General features: G+C 42.7%; 1 protein-coding gene across 2 annotated transcripts in view; it reads left to right on the top strand.

The window, feature by feature from the left end:
* Positions 1 to 19,594, top strand: part of SESTD1 (SEC14 and spectrin domain containing 1) — a 228,202-nt gene that overhangs the window by 52,273 nt on the left and 156,335 nt on the right. For both annotated transcript variants that reach the window (XM_077448108.1, XM_077448109.1), the window contains exon 2: positions 5,499 to 5,577. In XM_077448108.1, the coding sequence (XP_077304234.1) occupies positions 5,523 to 5,577 (55 nt within the window). In that variant the 5' untranslated portion in view covers positions 5,499 to 5,522. The remainder of the gene's footprint in view (positions 1 to 5,498; positions 5,578 to 19,594) is intronic.

Raw genomic sequence — 19,594 nt, 5'->3', positions numbered from 1 at the left:
CCGTGTTCGGAGACATGGCCAGGGTAAGGAAGGCTGAAACTAGACCACCATTGAACAAGACAAGTTGAAACATCAAGACTGAGCCAAGAAATATCTGAAGACAGGTTTTATGGAATTATGAGATGAGAGTGACTCTTGATGGACCAGATGGATGGGCCTGTGGCTGGATCAGAAATGGGCACAGAGCTCACATTCAGCTCACGCGCCAGCAAGGTGGAGGTGCAGTTTTGAGAAGACACTTTCTTCTAGCAGTGGTACTGGAAAAAGTCTGCATCTTTCAAAAAGACCATTATATTTATGCAGGACAATGCTCTATGGCATGCATCGAAGCACTCCACTGCGCGGCTAGCCAGTAAAGGCCTTAAAGATTAAAGAATAATGACATGGCCCACCTTCCCCACTGGACCTAAACCCTATTGAGAACTTGTGGGCCCTTCTTACACGGAAAGTTGATTGTTAATAGATCAAAAAACTGACAAACTCCATGAATGGAAGACTTATGGCCGTTATTGAAGAAAAAAAAAAAGGTGGCTGGTCACTGTTTTAGTTATGTCAGAAACTTTTAATGTACGGCGTGATTGTACAGGTGCCGCAATGAGCACCCGTTTACCGTGTTCCGTGATGCGCCGGGTCCTGCAGACCCGACGGCCACGGATGCTCTCGAGTGCGAGCGAGAGCAGAATTCTGGAAGGCTGTTAATTAACGACCTCTCAGAGTTAGACAACCGCCCTGTAGCTGTTAATCGGCTATAGGCCAGTTGTTAAGTGGTTAAAAAGGCTCCAGTGCTTGTTTGTGTCCGGTTCAGGTGTGAATTCAGGTATAAATTCGGACCCGAATCACATCTGAACTGTTGAACAGACACACATCGGACTCCAGACACAAACTTGCGACTGCACGTATGTGAACCCGGCCTCAAAGAATGTGGCTACTGCTGTGCTACCCTTTAGATATCCCATAGTGCAGGGAACCTTGGTGTGTGTAAAACAGAGAATGTATATCACATATAGAAAATATTATGTACAGAATGCATTCAAAAATCATAATATATATATATATATATATATATATATATATATATATATATATATATATATAAAAAAGTCCTTGTCTATTCCAAATACGCAGCAGCTGAGAAAATCATGGATGTGAACGTGTCCCATAGGAAACCATGTAAATGAACTGTAGTGTGTTTCTGCAAAAAGCACCAAAAAAACCAGGTATGACCCAGGCCTGAGATGTTTAGTAACATAATGGGGTTAAAAAAAACAAAAATTAGTACAAAAAGAGCAAATAATCGCAACTGTAAGCCCTTGTACACTCGGTCGGACATTCCGACAACAAAATCCAACTGTAAGCCCTTGTACACACGGTCAGACATTCCGACAACAAAATCAGATCAAATCTAGGAATTTGATCTGAGCATGCGTGGCCCTTTGTCCGATTGGAATTCTCTACACACAATTGGACAAAGTCCGATTGGATCATGTTGTCGGAAAGTTTTATAGCCAGCTCTAAAACTTTGTCCATCGGATATTCCGACGAAAACAGTCCGATGGAGCCCACACATGGTCGGATTATCCGACAACGCGGTCCGATCGGACATTTTCCGTCGGAATGTCCGACTGTGTGTACAAGGGCTAAGGGGTTCATTTTTTACTATGGGACAGTGAAAGTAATATTTACAGTAGGGATGTGCGCTTTTTGTACTATAAAGGGTTCTTTTTTTTTTTAACCCCATTATGTTAGTGGCCGATTAATCGATTATGAAAATAGTAATCGATTATTTTCCTAATCGATTAGTTGTCGATTAATCGATTAGTTGTTTAGGCCCTAAAGTATATATGTGTGTATGTGTGTATGTATATGTATATGTATGTATGTATATATATATATATATTGTGTTGTCTCATGCTGTTGTGTACTCTTTGCTGTGATAGTTTGGGGTGGGGTTATTTTCCAGTGTTCTGTTGTGTCTGTCTGCCTTGGATATTGAGGGATGTGTATGTAGAATAGCTGGTAGATTCCTCCAACAGCTCTCCCTGCTGATCAGACTGTTTACTGATGAGAAATTTGAATACACCTGACCTGTGTGTCTATTGTGATTGGACAGTTTACCCCACCCTGAATCCAAGGGTGGGGGGTCTCTGAGTTGTATATCTGTGGTAACGTGCTTGAATAAAAGAGTTTGATGTTCACCCTACACTGAGTTTTGGCTGGTGACTGGGTGGGCTAAAGGGCCTAGGATAGTGCTGGTTCTAGACAAAGAAAGCATTTACAGCAGACATAGATCTGTTGGGGACAGGGGTTTGTCACAGCAAGAAACCCCACATAATGGTTAAGAAATTGGTTTGTGGTGTTTTTTATTGTAAGCATTGCATGTAATAAAACCACTTATAAAATTCTAAGTAAAAGCAAATTATTGTAGTTTACAGTGATTGTGTCTGATCAACCTTAATGTCTGCTTTAAGCATTTGGCTTCAAACAAACCGATGGTTATAAATGCATTTATTCCTGCTGTCTTGGGAGGCTGGTAACTGGTCATTTCCTTTACTTATCCTCCTATATTAGATTTAGGAATGTACACAGTGTACTTTCAGAAAAGCTGACCCTTGCCGGCTTGAGGTTATTTATGTTCATAATTTATAGGACTATGGAAAAATTAAAGTGGCAATCTGTCCTGGCTTAACTGGCAGTGTAATTAACAAGCGGGTACCTAGGTATGTGTACACATCTGTAGATTTCTTCACACAGGCCCTGAGAGTCTGAAACTGGGCACTGTATGTAAATATGGGAAGTGTACTCAAACTGGCAGTTTTAAATGTGTTCCTCGGTTCTTTACGTTTGTGTAGTACTTTGATCTTTGCCCAGGAATGGTGAAAGTAGAACTTCACCTAAAAGGGGTTGCCTGCCTCCTTCCCCCACACCTCCTTTCAATTTTGGCACTTTTTTTTAGGTGGGGTTGGGGGCAAGAATCTGGTTTTGACAATTATCCAGTTACAGTCAGATCATCGTGATGAATCAAATTTTCGGTTTCTTGGGTGAAGAACAGCTTTAAACATACTACGCCCAATACCAATTCGAAGAGATGGTCGGGGGAAAGTGCGCTTGTGGTTCAGTCCAGTGCACTTCAGTGCAAACCTTGTCTGAGCACAGAACTCTCCATCTCTGAGCACAGAGCAGGAATCACTGTGATCTGGTTGTTAAAGTAGTTGTAAACCCTTACAGACCATTTTACCTACAGGTAAGCCTAGATTAAGGCTTACCTGTAGGTGCAAGAAATATCTCCTAAACCTACACGGTTTAGCATATTTGCAAAAGACAGTCACCGCTGTCAACGAGAATGCGCCGTAGACAGCGACACACAGGTGTACTGAGCGTTCCGTTGCCAACGGCGATCATGCCCTTGGTGGCAGCTCCCACGCGTGGGAGTGACGTCATCATGGCTCCAGCCAATCACAGCGCTGAAACCTCTATACCCAGAAGGAAGATGGATGCTTTGTGGAAGAGGGGACAGCGGTGACATCTCAGGCTCTTGTGTCAGTTAAGTGGCACATAATGGGCTACTATGCGATGCATAGTAGCCCATTATGCTTTGCCTTTGCAGGGAAACAAAGAGGAAGTAAAACCCATCAGGGTTTACTTCCTCTTTAAAGGTGATATGTGTGCATGTGTGAAAGGGGGGAAGGTTCATGCTACAGTATATGCCCATGCGAGGACATAGAGGAAAAAAAAACTATTTTCTACTTTCTGTTCTAAAAACATATCCAATAAAATCGAATTTCTTCATAAATTTAGGTCAAAATGTATTCTGTTACATGTCTGGTAAAAAAAAAATGTTTTTTTGCGAATACTATAAGATTGGTTACACTAGTATAGTTCTGATCGTGAACAAGATACTTATCCATACACACGCTATACTAGTAATGGCGGTGATCACCCACTTATAGTGTGATGGGAAATATGGCGCTAATTGACACTAGGAGGAAAGGTCACTAGTGACTCTAATACAGTGGTCAGTGATAATACTTTACACTGTACTAATGACACTTACTGGGTGACAGGAGTGATCAGGATGGTGATCAAGGTGTTAACTGTGTGACTAACAAATGTATGCAAGTGTATGTGTGCTGCTTTTATCTACAGATCTGGCTGGAGTCTCTCCATGCTTTCACTACAGAATGGTAACTGAAATCAGAGGAAATCCAGCCAGAATCTTTGTGTTGTCTACAAACACACATATCTCTGTGCTGTGATTGGCCACAGCCAGTCAGCTGGTACACAGCCAAGACCATTGGCTGAAACCTGTTAAAAAAATGTGTGCTGTGTCCAATCATAGCACAGATCTGCAGGTGCGTGTATGTGCATCTCTAAACCAGGAAGCTCATTGTGCTGTACGGGTACGTTGCGGAGCCTGGGAGAGCCGCGGTTCGTAAGCGGTTCATTTTGTTTAATTGCAGTCCTCTCTGATTCAAAAATGGATAATTTTTATATCCGAGTTCTTTTTGGTATAACATACTTGGAGCTGTATGTCCACATTTGATCGAAAGATGAAGAAGCTGTTGAGGTTTTGTCGAGGGATTTAGCTATTGTAGATGGGCGTTCTTCGAGTACGTCAATGGTTTTGCTGCATCATTGTGCTGACAACTGGCAGGCAACACTTCTTCTGGACAGTACAATTCTGAAGTTATTTGGCAAGAACGTTTTCAACTTTTGGCAAAAACATGTTGTAAAGTTGAACTTAGTTTACTATTAATTTATTAGCCATCAAGTTTCAATTTACTCGTGAATGTAGCTGAGAGATTCCGTTATACCAGGGTGTGGTGCTGGCTATTTCTTTTGCTAAACTAGAATAGAATTTAAAAATGATTGTAAAATGTAACCGTAACTGCTCTAGTTGAGTTAAAAAAAAAAGGGTGTGCTCATATTCCAGAATATTGGGTTTTCTCTTTTTTTCTCTCTCATTCTGTCTCTCCTTATTGAAAACCGATGGCTCACCAAGATACTGTTGTATTCTCATAACCATATAATTGAGTCCATGCCAACCATAATGTGATTCAGTAAAATGTTGGGTATGATGTTATTATCTTACCTTGTGTTAGCATGTGTAAAGTCAGCCGTTGTAGGCACTGAATTGATAATCATTTTATAATTTTACCATTTTATTTGGCAGTGGGTGTCATAAAGATGGAGGCAGTAACACTTTCTAAAGACCTGTATAGCCAATGAGCACCATCTGGACTTCTCCAATAAATTGCTGCCTACCTTTACTGTGGAAGTATTCTAGTTTTCCAAGCCAAGAAAAGCTGCTGCCAGCCATAGCGTAGGCAATATTTCTGATCATATTACTGTTGCCAAGTAGCTTCATTCAACTTCCGTGCTGCCGATTCCAAGTGTTTGCTTATTATACTTGTTTATTTTATTTAGGGTCTTCAACTCCTGATATTTAGGCTTTTTTTGTATGTTTTTGACTAAAGTATGCTTGCTTTTTTCTTTTGCAGACTCGTTCACTGTAAAGAAGCAAGATGGATGCCACTGTGATTTTACCAATACTAAAAAAGAAATTGGCTTTCCTTTCAGGTATGTTTCTCTTTGGCTGTGTTTCTGGCTTTGTTTGAAAGCAAGCGGAGTATGAGCTGCCAGTCACTCTTTTTTTGTGGTATTTTCAGAAGCACTTGGATTTGTTTAAACATTTCAGTACATCTGTTAGTGGTTTTGGCAGAGTAATTTCTTGATGGACCCTTAAATTGATCATGGTGCTCTTTCCAGAGCAGGTGTTAAAAATATATCCAAGCTTGATGTCTGCTTTCCAGCTGAATCTTAGCGTTTGCTATTCACGTAACTGTTCTCCAACGCAAACCTGTGGCAAAAAAAGAACATATATATTTTCTTTTGACATTTGCATTAAAGTACGACGATAGAAATGCATAAAACTGAGTTTTAGGCAGATCAGGGCCCAGTGGAGCTCTGTATTCTTTAGACCCCTTTCATACTGGAGGCATTTTTCAGGTGCTTTAGCGCTAAAAATAGCGCCTAAAAAAAGCCCCATCTGTAATCCCAGTGTGAAAGCCAGAGTGCTCTCACACTGGGGCGCTGCGCTGGCAGGATGTCAAAAAAGTCCTGCAAGCAGCTTCTTTGAGGCACTTTAGGAGAGGTGTATACACCACTCCTAAAGTGCCCCTGCCTATTGAAATCAATGGGCATCTCCTGCAAAGTGCCTCGGCAGCGGCACTTTGCGAAGCACTTTTAATTTTTTTTTATTTATTTAAAGATATGCGACATACAGTAATGCGGTAACTTCACAGAATATTCGGTAAAAACAGTTTAGAATGTATAGGAACATTAACTGAAAATATCTGTATTAGGAGTAAGTACTCCAAAGGTTGTTCTACTGAAGCAAATTTTGTATGAGTGTGGGGTTCCCAGTTATCTAGGAAGCACAAGGCTAAGACTTTGCGTTGACAAGTAAAATAATCCCATGTAATTTGATAGGGGTCATCTCTGTCAACTTTGGCGAGTTCCGGTATCAAAATATAGGGGAAGAATAATTTGGAGTGTCCATCTGGGGTCAGAACATACCAATTTTTAACTAGAAAGGAGCAAGTGAACTTGGGGGGGAAAAGGAGAATTTAAAAGGAAAGAGGAAAAAGGGAGAGAAGAAAGTGAGAACGAGGAATTAAGGAGAAGGGAGGGGAAGTAGTTGTCATAGTGGGAGAGGTAGACGGAGGGCAGGGGTTTATGGGTAAGGAGGGGCGGGGGTCCCACCTAGGGGATGAGGGCCAACTGCTGCTCATTAAGCCGTCCAACGGTCAAGGCTCGTTTCTAGAATTTTAGACAAGCCCTAGTGCCGGACTATGAATCACGGAGGTATTCCTCTGAAAAGCAATAGAGGGTCAAGTAAAACCATCTGATCTTATGTGCCTCTGATTTATCCCGGATTGTGGCAGTTAGGTCTTCCATACATTCAATATCATTGCAAACCATTGGGCCACTGTGGGGGGGTGACTGCTGCCTCCATTGGCTAGGTATACAAGCTCTAGCAGCGTTAAGAAGGTGTTTGAGTAGGGATTTGTTGTAGAGCTTTCTTGAAATGGGAGTGAGCTTTAGGAGCACCTACCTTCAGGGTTTGAAGTTTGGGACATTCCCAGAAAATTTGAAGAATGGTACCAGGGTGTTGCTCGCAACGCCAACAGCGGTCCGATCGATTGGGGAATGTTTTGGCCAATACAGACGGAGTTTGGTACCAATGTGTGGTCAATTTGTAGGAAATCTGGTATTTGCTACATAGTGATGATTTATGTGCGAAGAAGAGTATATGCTCTTTTTTTGTGGCGCAGTGAAAGTGGTCCGTAAGTCTCTTTCCTACTTTGCTAGGAAAGGAGGGTCTGAGTTAGATTGTGTGTCCAGCAGAGTTTTGTATGAACTGGAGAGGGATCCGCGGATAGGGTCGTCACTTAGACAGAGTTCTCCAAAAGTATGGAGTTGCCGAGAGAAGAGCATATGTTTGAGCAAGAAGCCAAGGAAGTGTGATAGCTGCCCGGCTCCCCATTTTTCTAGTGTAAGAAGTGCCTGTCCTGACATTATGGCCCCCTTTGGGATCCATCCTGTAGGCTGTAGAAAGTGGGAGGCACGTAAAAGCCCTCTCTGGGTTTGTCCGGTAAAGGCTGGGTTCGATAGCCCCGGGGGAAATCCCGGACGTCTTACAATTGGGGTCATGGGGGACGGGAAATTAGTTGAGGAAGAAGTCTGATAGAATCTGTCCATCGCTGTAAGTCTGGGGCCGATCAATGGATGGGTACTTAAATGAGAGGTTGCTTGCTTTCCCGCCCATGGCAACCAAGCCAGCGTTGCCCGATCCATCTCTTGGTGGAGCGCTTTTAACCCTTTATTTGGCTGCTAGCGAGGGTTAAAAGCATGCAAAAACAACGGTAAAGCTCAGCTAAATCTAGCAGCGCTTTACTGCTGACGCCCCAGTGCTGGCATTGTGAAAGGGCTCTTACTACATCCTAAAATGTATCCTTTTTTTTTTTTTTTTTTTCAAAGTTGTGTTAGTAACTGAATTTGACCTGGTATCTGCCTCCTGCAGTTCTTATACAGTAAAGCTCAGACTGGGGAAGGGAGAAGCAGCACAAGGAGTCATTAATTTTTACTCGAGCACAAGCAGCATGCTGATAGGATGAGAGTAGACAGATGAGCTCATTAGTCTGCTGCTCCAATTTTTACTTTTCAGTCACCGGATATGGTTTGAGAGGAGTACAAATATACATTGAATGCAAAGCAAAGGATTCACAGAGCTCTCTGGTTTATCAAAACTGAGCAAAACAGCAGCTATCTATTTTAAAAACAAATTATACTTGGGTGGATGCAGCATTGATCCAAGATGGTTGCACTCAGCAGCAGTCTCAGAGCTTTTGGATGTCTACACAAGAGAGGCTATTGCAGCAAGAATAAAATACATTAAAATTAATTAAAATGCACATCTTGTAGAAATGAATGGCCAGGCAGCAGGGTCTCTAGGGTTTTAGATGCAAGAGTCCTCCATACTGTAGCCACCACCCTTCGCAGTGGTAATGGTGCTGACACAGTAAAATGCACAGTCTGCTTATACTGTTAAGGCAACCCCCCCCCCCCCCCCCCGCCTTTAAAAATTACCCTAATGTTAGTAGTTCCAAAATATATCTGTGAAGAAAAACTGGATTATTTTCATACAGAATTTATCCACACCTCAACCCTGTATTCCGCCCACGGCACCTAAGAGTGACGTCACATTGCCTTTGGTCAGATCTTGGAGAACAAAGAACACACAAGAAAACCTTCTAGCTATCAACAGGAGTGCCGCCTTATGAGATTTTGCCTGCTCTGTGTTTCCCAGGAATATTGCAACAAGGGCAGGTCTGGTGCTGGAAGACAGGAGTAAGGAAAGTATAAACATACATTTTTTCTTTACAATTTGGAACCGCTAACCTTGGATGATCTTTAAGGGTACGGGTCCAGATGTTATATGCAGACCTTACATTGTACTGTAAGGTCAGCTTAAAAAAGGCATAGAAAGGAATGACCACTAAACCTGCGATTCCTTGTTATGAAACCCCCCCAGCTGCTTGTTGACTAATCAGGAAGGGATCAGCAGAAGGCAAATTAGGTCATCAATGTACTCCTCTTCCTCTGCTGCGGGAAAGCTTCCAGAGTATGACAGACTTCACTGATTGGCTAACCCCCCAATGTTACAACTAGCGTGTGAGAGATTATTGGAATCAAATAGAAAGATAGACTTTAGGCACTTACAGCTACATTTTTTATTTTTTAATTGAAAGTATGTTTTGAAAACATACTTTCAATTAAAAAATAAAAAATGTAGCTGTGTTTTGCATATCTGCTTGGAAGTCATCTTTATGGATGACATATTTTAAAATGTATCTCCAGTCAAATTTATTCTGGTTTTGGAGTAAGGAACAGGCAGAATCCTGGTCAGGATTTTATTCCAGCCTACAAACAGCTGTTAAGGCTATTAGGCCAAGTTCGCACTTGCAAACAATTTTTAACAGTGACATTCAGACAAACCAATGTGCCTATAAGTAGAGCTGCACCATTAATCGTTAAATAAAATTAAAAAAAATTGATTCAACCCCCTCACGATCTTAATCCAGCATTTCAACGATTCGGCGCACAGCCGTTCTCTGCTCACATCTGACAGCTGTCAAAAAAAGAAAAAAAAAAAAGGCAGTCTGCCGAGTTTATCGCAACATAGCTCAGTGCTGAGAGATAAAAAGAAACATTGTATCATTTGGTTCTTTTTGATCAAAGGGATGACCTTTAGTCTGTAAATGAGGGCAGTTTAACCACTTAGAGGAACTGCAGTCTGCTCACATAATTTGTAATAAAAACATCTGTACCATTCTGAAGCTTCCCTCCAACCACTTAGTATATTATTTTATATATACTGTGATTCTGTACTTGCCAAACATGCTGCAGAAATCTCCCTCCACTGAGTCTGGCTGCAACCATTTTAACTGTGGGAAGCTGAAGCTACTGCCTGTTCACTTTCTGCTGCATAGGTACTTTTTTTTTTTTTTTGATTTGTGATTTGCAGGCTGTAGCAATTAAAGGAAAAAGAAAAGCTTTCCCCAGTCAAGAGGACTCTTTCTCCACTTTCGGGTGCCAGTGATCTCCTGTGCAACAAATACATGACAGTCCTGCTCTCTTCTATATCAATCTGCCAGGTAGATCGGGACTGTAATGTAGTTGTCGCACAGGAGATTATAGTGCGGTGGCACCTGAAGGTATGGATCGGAAGTACACTATGTATTTCATAAAAAGGTATGTTAGAAGAAGAATTTTTTTTTTATATATATATCCAAAAAGGAGGGGTGGCCTTTTTAGTTTTAAGACCAACTCTCAAAAGTGGGTGGAACTCCGCTTTAATTACATTGATTTTTTTTTTTTTCTGGTGTATGGGCTAACTGGTTACTTGAATTTGTTGTGTTCTGATTGAACTCCTTTACTAGATTTGACTCATTATTTGCATTTTTAATATTTAGAGTTCTTCTACTTTTCCGCTTCAGTAGATAATATCAGTTGATCACACGCATTCAGTGCAAAGCTGGTATTTTGCCACTGGTGTCTGCAGTAATCCGCAGCCAAATGCAGACTTCTGTAGACTGTCTCAGGTGGCTCAGCTAATGAATCACGGAGACTTCTGCGCTAGCAAACTAGCAGATTGCTGATGAAGTGGCAGTTTTTTTTTTTACGTTTTAACAGACGCAGCATTATTAACAATCCAGCCAAGTACTTTTACAAAAGCATCCAACAGATTGCCTCTGCTAAATTGCTTTATGTAGAGTTGATTTCGGCAAAGATTGACAAATGTGTTTTGAGTATCACCTATATCACTTTACAAAACATCCATCAGTGTACGAGGGCATGCCAAAGCTAAAATCCTCAGTGGAAACATCTTGTGCATAGCATTAGAAATGTCACTTATGGTGATGTGTATTTGTTTCCATTTATTGCTGTTCTGTTTTAAAAAAATGTACATTGCTTGATAAAAAATAAATAAAGAGGTGCTCTTTTTATCGAAACTATTGGTTATCAGTTTACAAGCTGACAGATAAGGCAGTCTGACCTGTGGGGTGCCTCGTGGTTCAAAATGACAGCGACTGTTGCTATACAAACACTTTTAAACCCTCAAGCCTTACCTGTAAAAGAAAAGTGTACATACGCAACTCTCTGCTCCTGAGACTCGATCGCGTTCCAGCAGAACCTGGCTTCAGGGTTCCCCGGAGCTCTCACCGGTTCTCCTGATGACCTTCACTACTGTGACCTGTATTGGGTGAAGGTCAGCAGGAGGGAACCACTGATCGCAGCCGGTGGACCCAGGAGATGAACACTTCCAATAGTATCAGTTTTTCATTAGACTTCATATGAAGTTTCTTCAGGATTGGAGCAATGTTTAACTTGGGTAAGTTTTTCTTTTATACATGTAAGATACAGTTTGAAAAGACTTGTGTACAGAGTCACTTTAGGTTGGACAACTTCACTGATCAATATTGAGGCTCATGAAATGTTACAGGGCTCTCTCCTAAACCGCTCCTGCTCATTGAAATCAATGGGGCAGCGCGGCTATACCGCCGGCATAGCGCTGCTTTTAACCATTTCTCTGCCGCTAGCTGGGGGTAAAAGTGCCCCGCTAGTGGCCAAATAGCATGGAAATTGACGGTAAAGCGACGCTAAAAATAGCAGCGCTTTACCGCCGACGCACCCACTGCCCAAGTGTGAAAGGGGCCTTATTGGGCTTAATCATAATTCCTGTGACTGTACAATGCTGCCATTATAGCATTACACTTTCAGGAACACGGAATATAACTATTCAGGTACATTTATCCTGCCATTGTACAAATGTTATTAAAACTTCTATCCATCTGTTGCATGGGGAAAGTCAGAAAAGAACAGTCTGTCTACACTAAGCTTTCACTAAGACCCCCTTCACACTGGGGCGCTTTGCAGGCACTACAGCGCTAAAAATAGGGCATGCAAAGTGCCCTGAAAGAGCTGCTCCAGTGTAAAAGCCCGAGGGCTTTCACACTGGAGCGGTGCACTGGCAGGACAGTAAAAAAGTCCTGCTAGCATCTTTGGAGCGGTGTGTATACTGCTCCTTCACTACTCCTGCCATTTGAAATCAATGGGGCAGTGCAGCTATACCACCGGCAAAGCAGCGCTTTTCGGGTGGTTTTAACCCTTTTTTGGCCACTAGCAGGGGGTTAAAAGCTCCCCGCTAGAGGCCAAATACCTCTGCAAATACGACGGTAAAGCACCACCAACGGACCCACCGCCCCAGTGTGAAAGGGGCCTTAAAGAAGGCCACTTCTTTGCTGCCAGTATATTCACATGATGTCATTTATACATAAATAAGATTTGTGTACAGGTCATTTTAAAGTATGAGATCTTTTTATCCAAAAAACACAGAAATTACAGATTTTAAATTCAAACTGCACCTTAAACACTTTTTATCTATGTAGTTCTCCACCTAAATGTTTTTTGTAAAGATTTGTGTAAGAGTCTTGCTTTTCATACAGTGCCTTAAAGTATTCATACCCCTTGAAATTTTCCAAATTTTGTCATATTACAACCAAAAACACAAATGTATTTTATGTGATAGACCAACACAAACTGGCAATAATTGTGAAGTGGAAAGAAAATGATAAATGGTTTTCAATTTTTTTACAAATATCTGGTGTGCATTCGTATTCAGCCCCCCTGAGTCAATACTTTGTAGAACCGCCTTGTGCTGCAATTGCAAGTCTTTTTTGGGGCTGTCTCTACCAGCATTGCACATCTGAAAAATGAAATTTTTGCCCATTCTTCCTTACGAAATAGCTCAAGCTCTGGCAGATTGTATAGCGAGGGCCTGTGAACAGCGATTTTTCAAGTCTTGCCACAGATTATCATTTGGATTTAGGTCTGGACTTTAACTGGGCCATTTTAACACATAAATATGCTTTGATCTAAACCATTCCACTGTAGCTCTGGATGTATGTTTAGGGTCATTGTCCTGCTGAAAGGTGAACCTCCGCCCCAGTCTCAAGTCTTTCGCAGACTCTAACAGTTTTTGTTCTAAGATTGCTCTGTATTTGGCTCCATCCATCTTCCCATCAACTCTGACCAGCTTCCCTGTCACTGCTGAAGAAAAACATCCCCACAGCATGATGCTGCCACCACCATGTTTCAAGGTTTGACGGTATGTTCAGGGTGATGTGCAGTGTTCGTTTTCTGCCACATATAACGTTTTTCTTTTAGGCCAAAAAGTTAAATGTTGGTCTCGTGACCAGAGCACGTGTTCCACGTGTGCCCCCCAAATGGCTTCTCGCAAACGGAATTTCTTATGACTTTCTTTCAACAATGGCTTTCTTCTTGCCACTGTTCCATAAAGGCCAGATTTGTGGAGTGCACGACTAATAGTTGTTCTGTGGACAGATTCTCCCACCTGAGCTGTGAATCTCTGCAGCTCCTCCAGTCACCATGAGCCTTTTGGCTGCTTCTCTGGTTAATGCTATCCTTGCCCGGCCTGTCGTTTTAGGTGGTCGGCCATGTCTTGGTAGGTTTGCAGTTGTGCCATACTCTTTCCATTTTTGGATGATGGATTGAACAGTGCTCCGTTAGATGTTCAAAAGCTTGGGATATTTTTTATAACCTAACCCTGCTTTAAATTTCTCCACAACTTTATGCTTGACCTGTCTGGTGTGTTCCTTGGCCTTCATGATTCTGTTTGTTCACTAAGGTTCTTTAACAAACCTCTGAGGGCTTCACAGAACAGCTTATCCTGAGATGCAGCACCATGCAACTGGGAATGGTGAAATTTTTCAAAAAGAAGCATGTACTTTTTTACCAATATTTCTTACGGGCACAAAAGCTCATTCAAATGACTGAGCTGCTGTACTCCCTATGTCTGCATTCCAATGCGCCACACATATGTAAAGCTAGGATTACAACCTGCTTTTTAGGCTTTCTGAAAATGTAAACCAGATTGGTCTTTGAATTAAATACAGAAAGCTCATGTTCATTGCTGTACGTATATGCTCCATGGCTTTCAGTTAGACCTCTATGTTCAAAACAAAACCAAAGAAATTCCCAGCTCAACTTGCCAACCAATGTATCCTGTCTAACAGTATGTATACTGTTAGTTCGGATAATTCAGTTGGTTGCAGGCTGGTTGGTAAATTGAGCTGGGAATTTTTTTTCCATGTGCTCCTTGCTGCAAAAGCGAGGACAGTGGCCATTTGTGTAGACCTCCTTCAACTAGACATTTCCTTCTGCAATTTTGAAGTGTTGGCGAAAACGGGACACTGGGTGAAATGGCCATCACCATCACCATCGCCATTGCACCTTTATGCTGGCTTTATATTGATAGAACAGCTTTTTACTTATGCAGTTTAAATAAAAAAGTATGTAGTGCACAGCATAAAGGTGTCAAGTACATTTTAATCTGATCTTCCTCAGATGGCAAGGAACATGTGCTCTGTAATGTACTGCAAGTAGTCTTGGTAAATTAATTCAGATAATGAATACGATCAAACACACTCGGCATTCTATGAAATAATTGCAGTTCATCTTCGTGTGTAGTCAGGAGCCCCAAACCTCTAAGGACCTTGAATCAACGGCTTGTGTTTTCTGCTTCCTGCGTGCACTTGACATTGCTGGTTAAATTGAGAACGTGTTATGCGGAAGCTGGACACCCTTTGTTCTAATTAATTCCAGATTTTAACGGTAAAAGGTAGGGCTAATTTTAGGCTTTGCATCAAAAGGCTGGCTTTATTCCCTATGTGAGCTGATTGCATAAGAGATCTTAAATTAAATCCTGTGTCCCAATGAGTCAAATTAATTAACTTAGATGTGGTATAATTGGAGAAACACGCCAAAAGCCTTGATTTTCTGCAGTAACTCTTATGGCAACAGGGATGTCAGAACTGGAGTGCAGCTCTATTTAGGATACGTGAAATCGGCCACTGCGACCTTCTCATTAGCAGGTGATTATAAAGTTTCCACAATATGATAGACAGGCCACAATAGATCTCCAAATACGGAAAGGTTTCTTCACAGTAAAGCCCCATACACACTATCAGATTATCTGCTGAGTTTTTCCTTCAGATTTACCAAAACCATGTAGTAGAAGGGCCTGCCTGATTGCATACACATTGAAACTCCTAAGGTTTGTCCTCATATTATATGGTTTTGGTAAATCTGAAGGAAAAACTCAGCAGATAATCTGATAGTGTGTATGGGGCTTTAGAGATGTGGAATAGCCTCCCTCAAGAGTTGGTTCTGTCCAGTTTAGTAGATTGCTTTAACCACTTGTGGACCATCCACTGGTCCCCAAAAAGTGTCAAAAGTGTCAGTTAGGTGTCCGATTTGTCTGCTGCAATACCGCAGTCCCTCTATAAATTGATAAACGCTGCCATTACTAGTAAAAAAAAAAAAATTCCCATAGTTTGTAGACGCAACTATCCATGCATCACCCAGAGTGGCTCTCCTGACCATGATTCCTGGACCTTTAAAGATGGCGAAGGAGGATGTGTTTAGACACTTCCTCACTGTAGCCAAAGCAGTCGTTCCTCACCATTGGAAATCAATGTCTCTACCCTCCCTTGGGGAATGGGCAATTGAATTTGACTCCTTTTAGAGATCTAGAATGCATATTGGCGCAGGAATCTGGAAGAGAAGAACAGTTTTCTTACACTTGGAATGCTTGGTCCAAGTTTCGACATTCATCTGAGTTTCTGAATTGGGCTAATAGAGAGTCCTACCACTGTTTCTAGTTAGCCATGCTGGAGTGAGCTCAATAGTTCCCGTTTCCCTAACCTAGTTTTATTTTTCCTTTTACATGTAGATGTGTTCCCCACTATATGAATGAAAAATGAAATAATAGACTATTTAAAGTCTAATTATAACATCTGAATTGTATTAAAAGTAAATATAGAACATTATTTTTTTTAATCCTAGATAGGGAATTTTGTGATTTAAGGAAGGTACATATTGTACCTTGCAAATATATGTAGATGTTCTTATATATTGTACATTTTTGTTTTCCTATGCTTGAAAACCTTATTAAAATAATATTGAAAACAAATACCACTGAAAGAAAGCTCTATTTGTGGGGAAAAAAGGCCAAAAATTTTATTTGGGTACAGTGTCGCACGACCATGTAATTGTCAAGTAATTCAGTGCCGTATCGCAAAAAAAATAATAATGGTTTAGTCAGGAAGGGGGTGAAACCTTCCGGAGCTCAAGTGGTTAGAAAAGACCTGGGTTCTTTCCTATATATATTTAATATAACTGGATAATAACATTTAATAGGTAAACTTGATCCAGGGAATACCCGATTGCCTCATGGGGAATCGCAAAGGAATTTTTTTCCCCTGCTGGAGCAAATTGGATCATGCTTTGCTTGTGTTTTTTTTTTTTTTTGCCTTCCTCTGGATCAATTGTGTATATAGGATTGTTAGATTTTTATTTTATTGTTTTCCCTTTTTTGTTGGTTGAACTAGTTGGTTGTCTTTTTTTTTCAACCAGACTAACTATGTAACTGTGATGGGGCTTAAAAGAAATGAGCAACAGCCCTAGACCTGGGCTCTTTCATGAACTAGATTTAATAACCTTTTGTATGCAGTGCGATCTGCCAGATCAAGAAGTATTATGAGAGGTGGTCTCAGTATCCTCATCCTATGAGGTTGATTTAGAGCAGACTGTTGCCCCAGGGGTGATCCCGCTGTAAGTACTTTGGTATAATCAACTGTTTAAGAATATTTCCTACAGGGCCGTTATTGCCAGGTCTGCTGCCCAGAGTCCTGGCATGTTGTAGATCAACAGTCCGGAACGAGAGGCCCTGGGACCAGTTGTGACTCTTTACTGTAAACTTGTCATCTTTTAATAGCCATGATTAAAAAGTAATTTTTGCAAGCCTCTAGGGTTGGTGAACATACTTGGGGTTGGTGGTTTTGGCATTGAGATGGCTTTCACACCGAGCCGCCCCGTGCATCGGTGGTAAAGCGGAACTATTTTTAGTGCCCCTTTACCGTCATTTTGGTGGCGCTATTTGCTAGCGGGGCAGTTTTCAACCACCTGCTAGAGGCCGAAAAGGGGTTAAATCCTCCCTCAAAACGCCACTGGTACTGTATTGCAGCGCTGCCTCATTGATTTCAATGGGGAGCATCGGTGGAGGAGCGGTGAGTTCACCGCTCCTTCACCACTCCAAAGAAGCTGCTGGCAGGACTTTTTGTGATGCCCTGCTTTCACACTGGAGTGAATGGAGCTGCTTTTTTCAGGCGCTATACAGGCGCAATTTTTAGCGCCTGAAAAACACTGGCAGTGTGAAAGGGACCCCTTTCACACTGCCAGCGTTTTTCAGGCGCTACAGCGCTAAAAATAGCGCGTGAAAAAAGCGGCTCCATTCACTCCAGTGTGAAAGCCCTCAGGCTTTAACGCTGGAGTGGTGCGTTGGCAGGGCGTCACAAAAATTTCCTGCCAGCAGCTTCTTTGAAGCGGTGATCTCACCGCTCCTCCACCACTGCTCCCCATTGAAATCAATGGGACAATGCTGCGATACCGCCGGCAAAACGTCAATCCGGCCGCATTTTGTGAACAGATTTAACCCCTTTTCGGCCACTAGCAGGTGGTTATAACTGCCCCGCTAGCGACTGAATAGCGCCGCTAAAACAACGGTAAAGCAGTGCTGAAAATGGCACCGCTTTACCGCCGACGCCCGGGGAGGCTTGGTGTGAAAGTCTCCTTAGGCTGCGTACACACGGGCGGATTGTCTGCCCAACTTAGTCCGCTGAACCGTGTTTCAGCGGACAATCCGCTCGTGTGTGGGCTTCAGCTGACTTTTTCAGCGGACAGTCTGACGGACTTAGTCTTTCGGAATTTCCGTAATTTTGTCCGTCCAAACTTGGTTTTGTCCGTCCAAACTTGGTTTCAGCGGACAGTCCGCTCGTGTGTAGGCAAGTTGGATGGACTAAGCAGGGGAGGGCTGGCAGCCTTAGGCCTGGGGGGCAAGTCCAGTCAAGAGGCCCATTGAACCACCGAATCAGCTCACCATCCATGCCCACCTGGTTTTAAACTACGGCTCTCCAGCTGTTGCAGAATGCACCCATGAGGCATTGTAAAACTCTGACATTCAAAGACTTGACTAGGCATGATGGGAATTGTAGTTCCTGAACTGTATGGCCAAAGTTTGGAGACCCCTGAAACCACAAAATTCCCACAAACACTTAACAATAAAGCTGTACAGTACGGGCTGGTTCAAACTGCTGTGATGTCAGACATCGCATGTGATTCACATCGCACTGCTGTGCAGATCACATGCGATGTCTGTGTGATGTGAATTCAGCCATACAGATTGTATGGCTGAATTTGCATCGCATTGAGACCAAACACGTAGAGAACCTTTTTTGGGCCGCACCAGAATTGGATTGCATGGGTGAATTGACAGTTTGCACTGCGATACGCAAACGGATTTAGGCGTGTCATTAACTTTATATTGACACTACCAGCAGTTCACATAGGGCAGTATGAACTATCTGCGAGTCGGGTGCAATGCGGGAAGCCACAGTGGATTTGCAGGGTTCCCACATCGCACCAATGAGCACCGAGCCTATAGGTGGAAATTATTCTGCAACAACATGCCTACTTCCCAGATACATCACTGGTATACAAGTCTAGCTTCAAAACATACAACAGCATGCACAGCTCTCAAAACACACAGATCAGTGCCCATCAATGCAGCTTCACGGTCACCAATATAGACAGTGCCCATGAATGCAGCTTCACGGTCACCAATATAGACAGTGCCCATCGATGCAGCTTCACAGTCACCAATATAGACAGTGCCCATCAGTGCAGACAGTACCACCCATGAGTGCAGCTTGATCAATGGTCATCAATGCAGCCTAATCAGTGCCAATCAGTGCAGACTCACCAGTGCAGCCTGTTTAGTGCCCATAAACACAGCCTCACCAGTGCAAAAAGTACCCATTAGTGCAGCCTGATCAGTGCCCATGGGATGTGGGGGTCAGCTGGGGCCCAGGGTGTCAAGGCCTGGGTCTGTCTCACAGCCCTCTATACAGTACTGGGAGCTCAAAATCTCTCCAGGCAATTGCAGGAATATATTCTTGTGGGATAGCGAACTCACAGGTCTATGTAGCATAGCAAATCTCTGCATGCCTGTCCTAGCCCTCAGTGCCCACTGCCCAGAGTTTGAATTTCCAAATACACTTCAATGTGTGACTGGGTTAAATTCACAGAAAGCACGGAGGGCTCCGTTCAAAACAGGAGAACCAAAATGCAGTTGTGCCCCTTCTCTCCTCTCCACTCCCTATATGCATCTCGCTGCAATTCACCCGCTGCCTGACCCACCACTAAGATGGGGTAAGTGGCAGGCATGCAGCAGGCGGGTGTCCTCCTGAATCAGTCCGCTCCACTGACTGGGGGGGGTCTAGGGGGTGGCTGTGTGCGTCTGTGCTTCCTGCCGTGTGTGCGGGAGGAGGGGGATTGCTTGGACTAGTCCACTGGTGGGGGGGTGTTAGATAAGTCTGCTGGTGGGGAGGAG

This window comes from Lithobates pipiens, unplaced genomic scaffold (assembly GCF_037356315.1).
Source record: "Lithobates pipiens isolate NorthernLeopardFrog02 unplaced genomic scaffold, aLitPip1_a1.2 Scaffold_22, whole genome shotgun sequence".
In the NCBI taxonomy this organism is placed as follows: Eukaryota; Metazoa; Chordata; class Amphibia; order Anura; family Ranidae; genus Lithobates; species Lithobates pipiens.
This window is presented reverse-complemented; position numbering and strand designations above follow the sequence as displayed.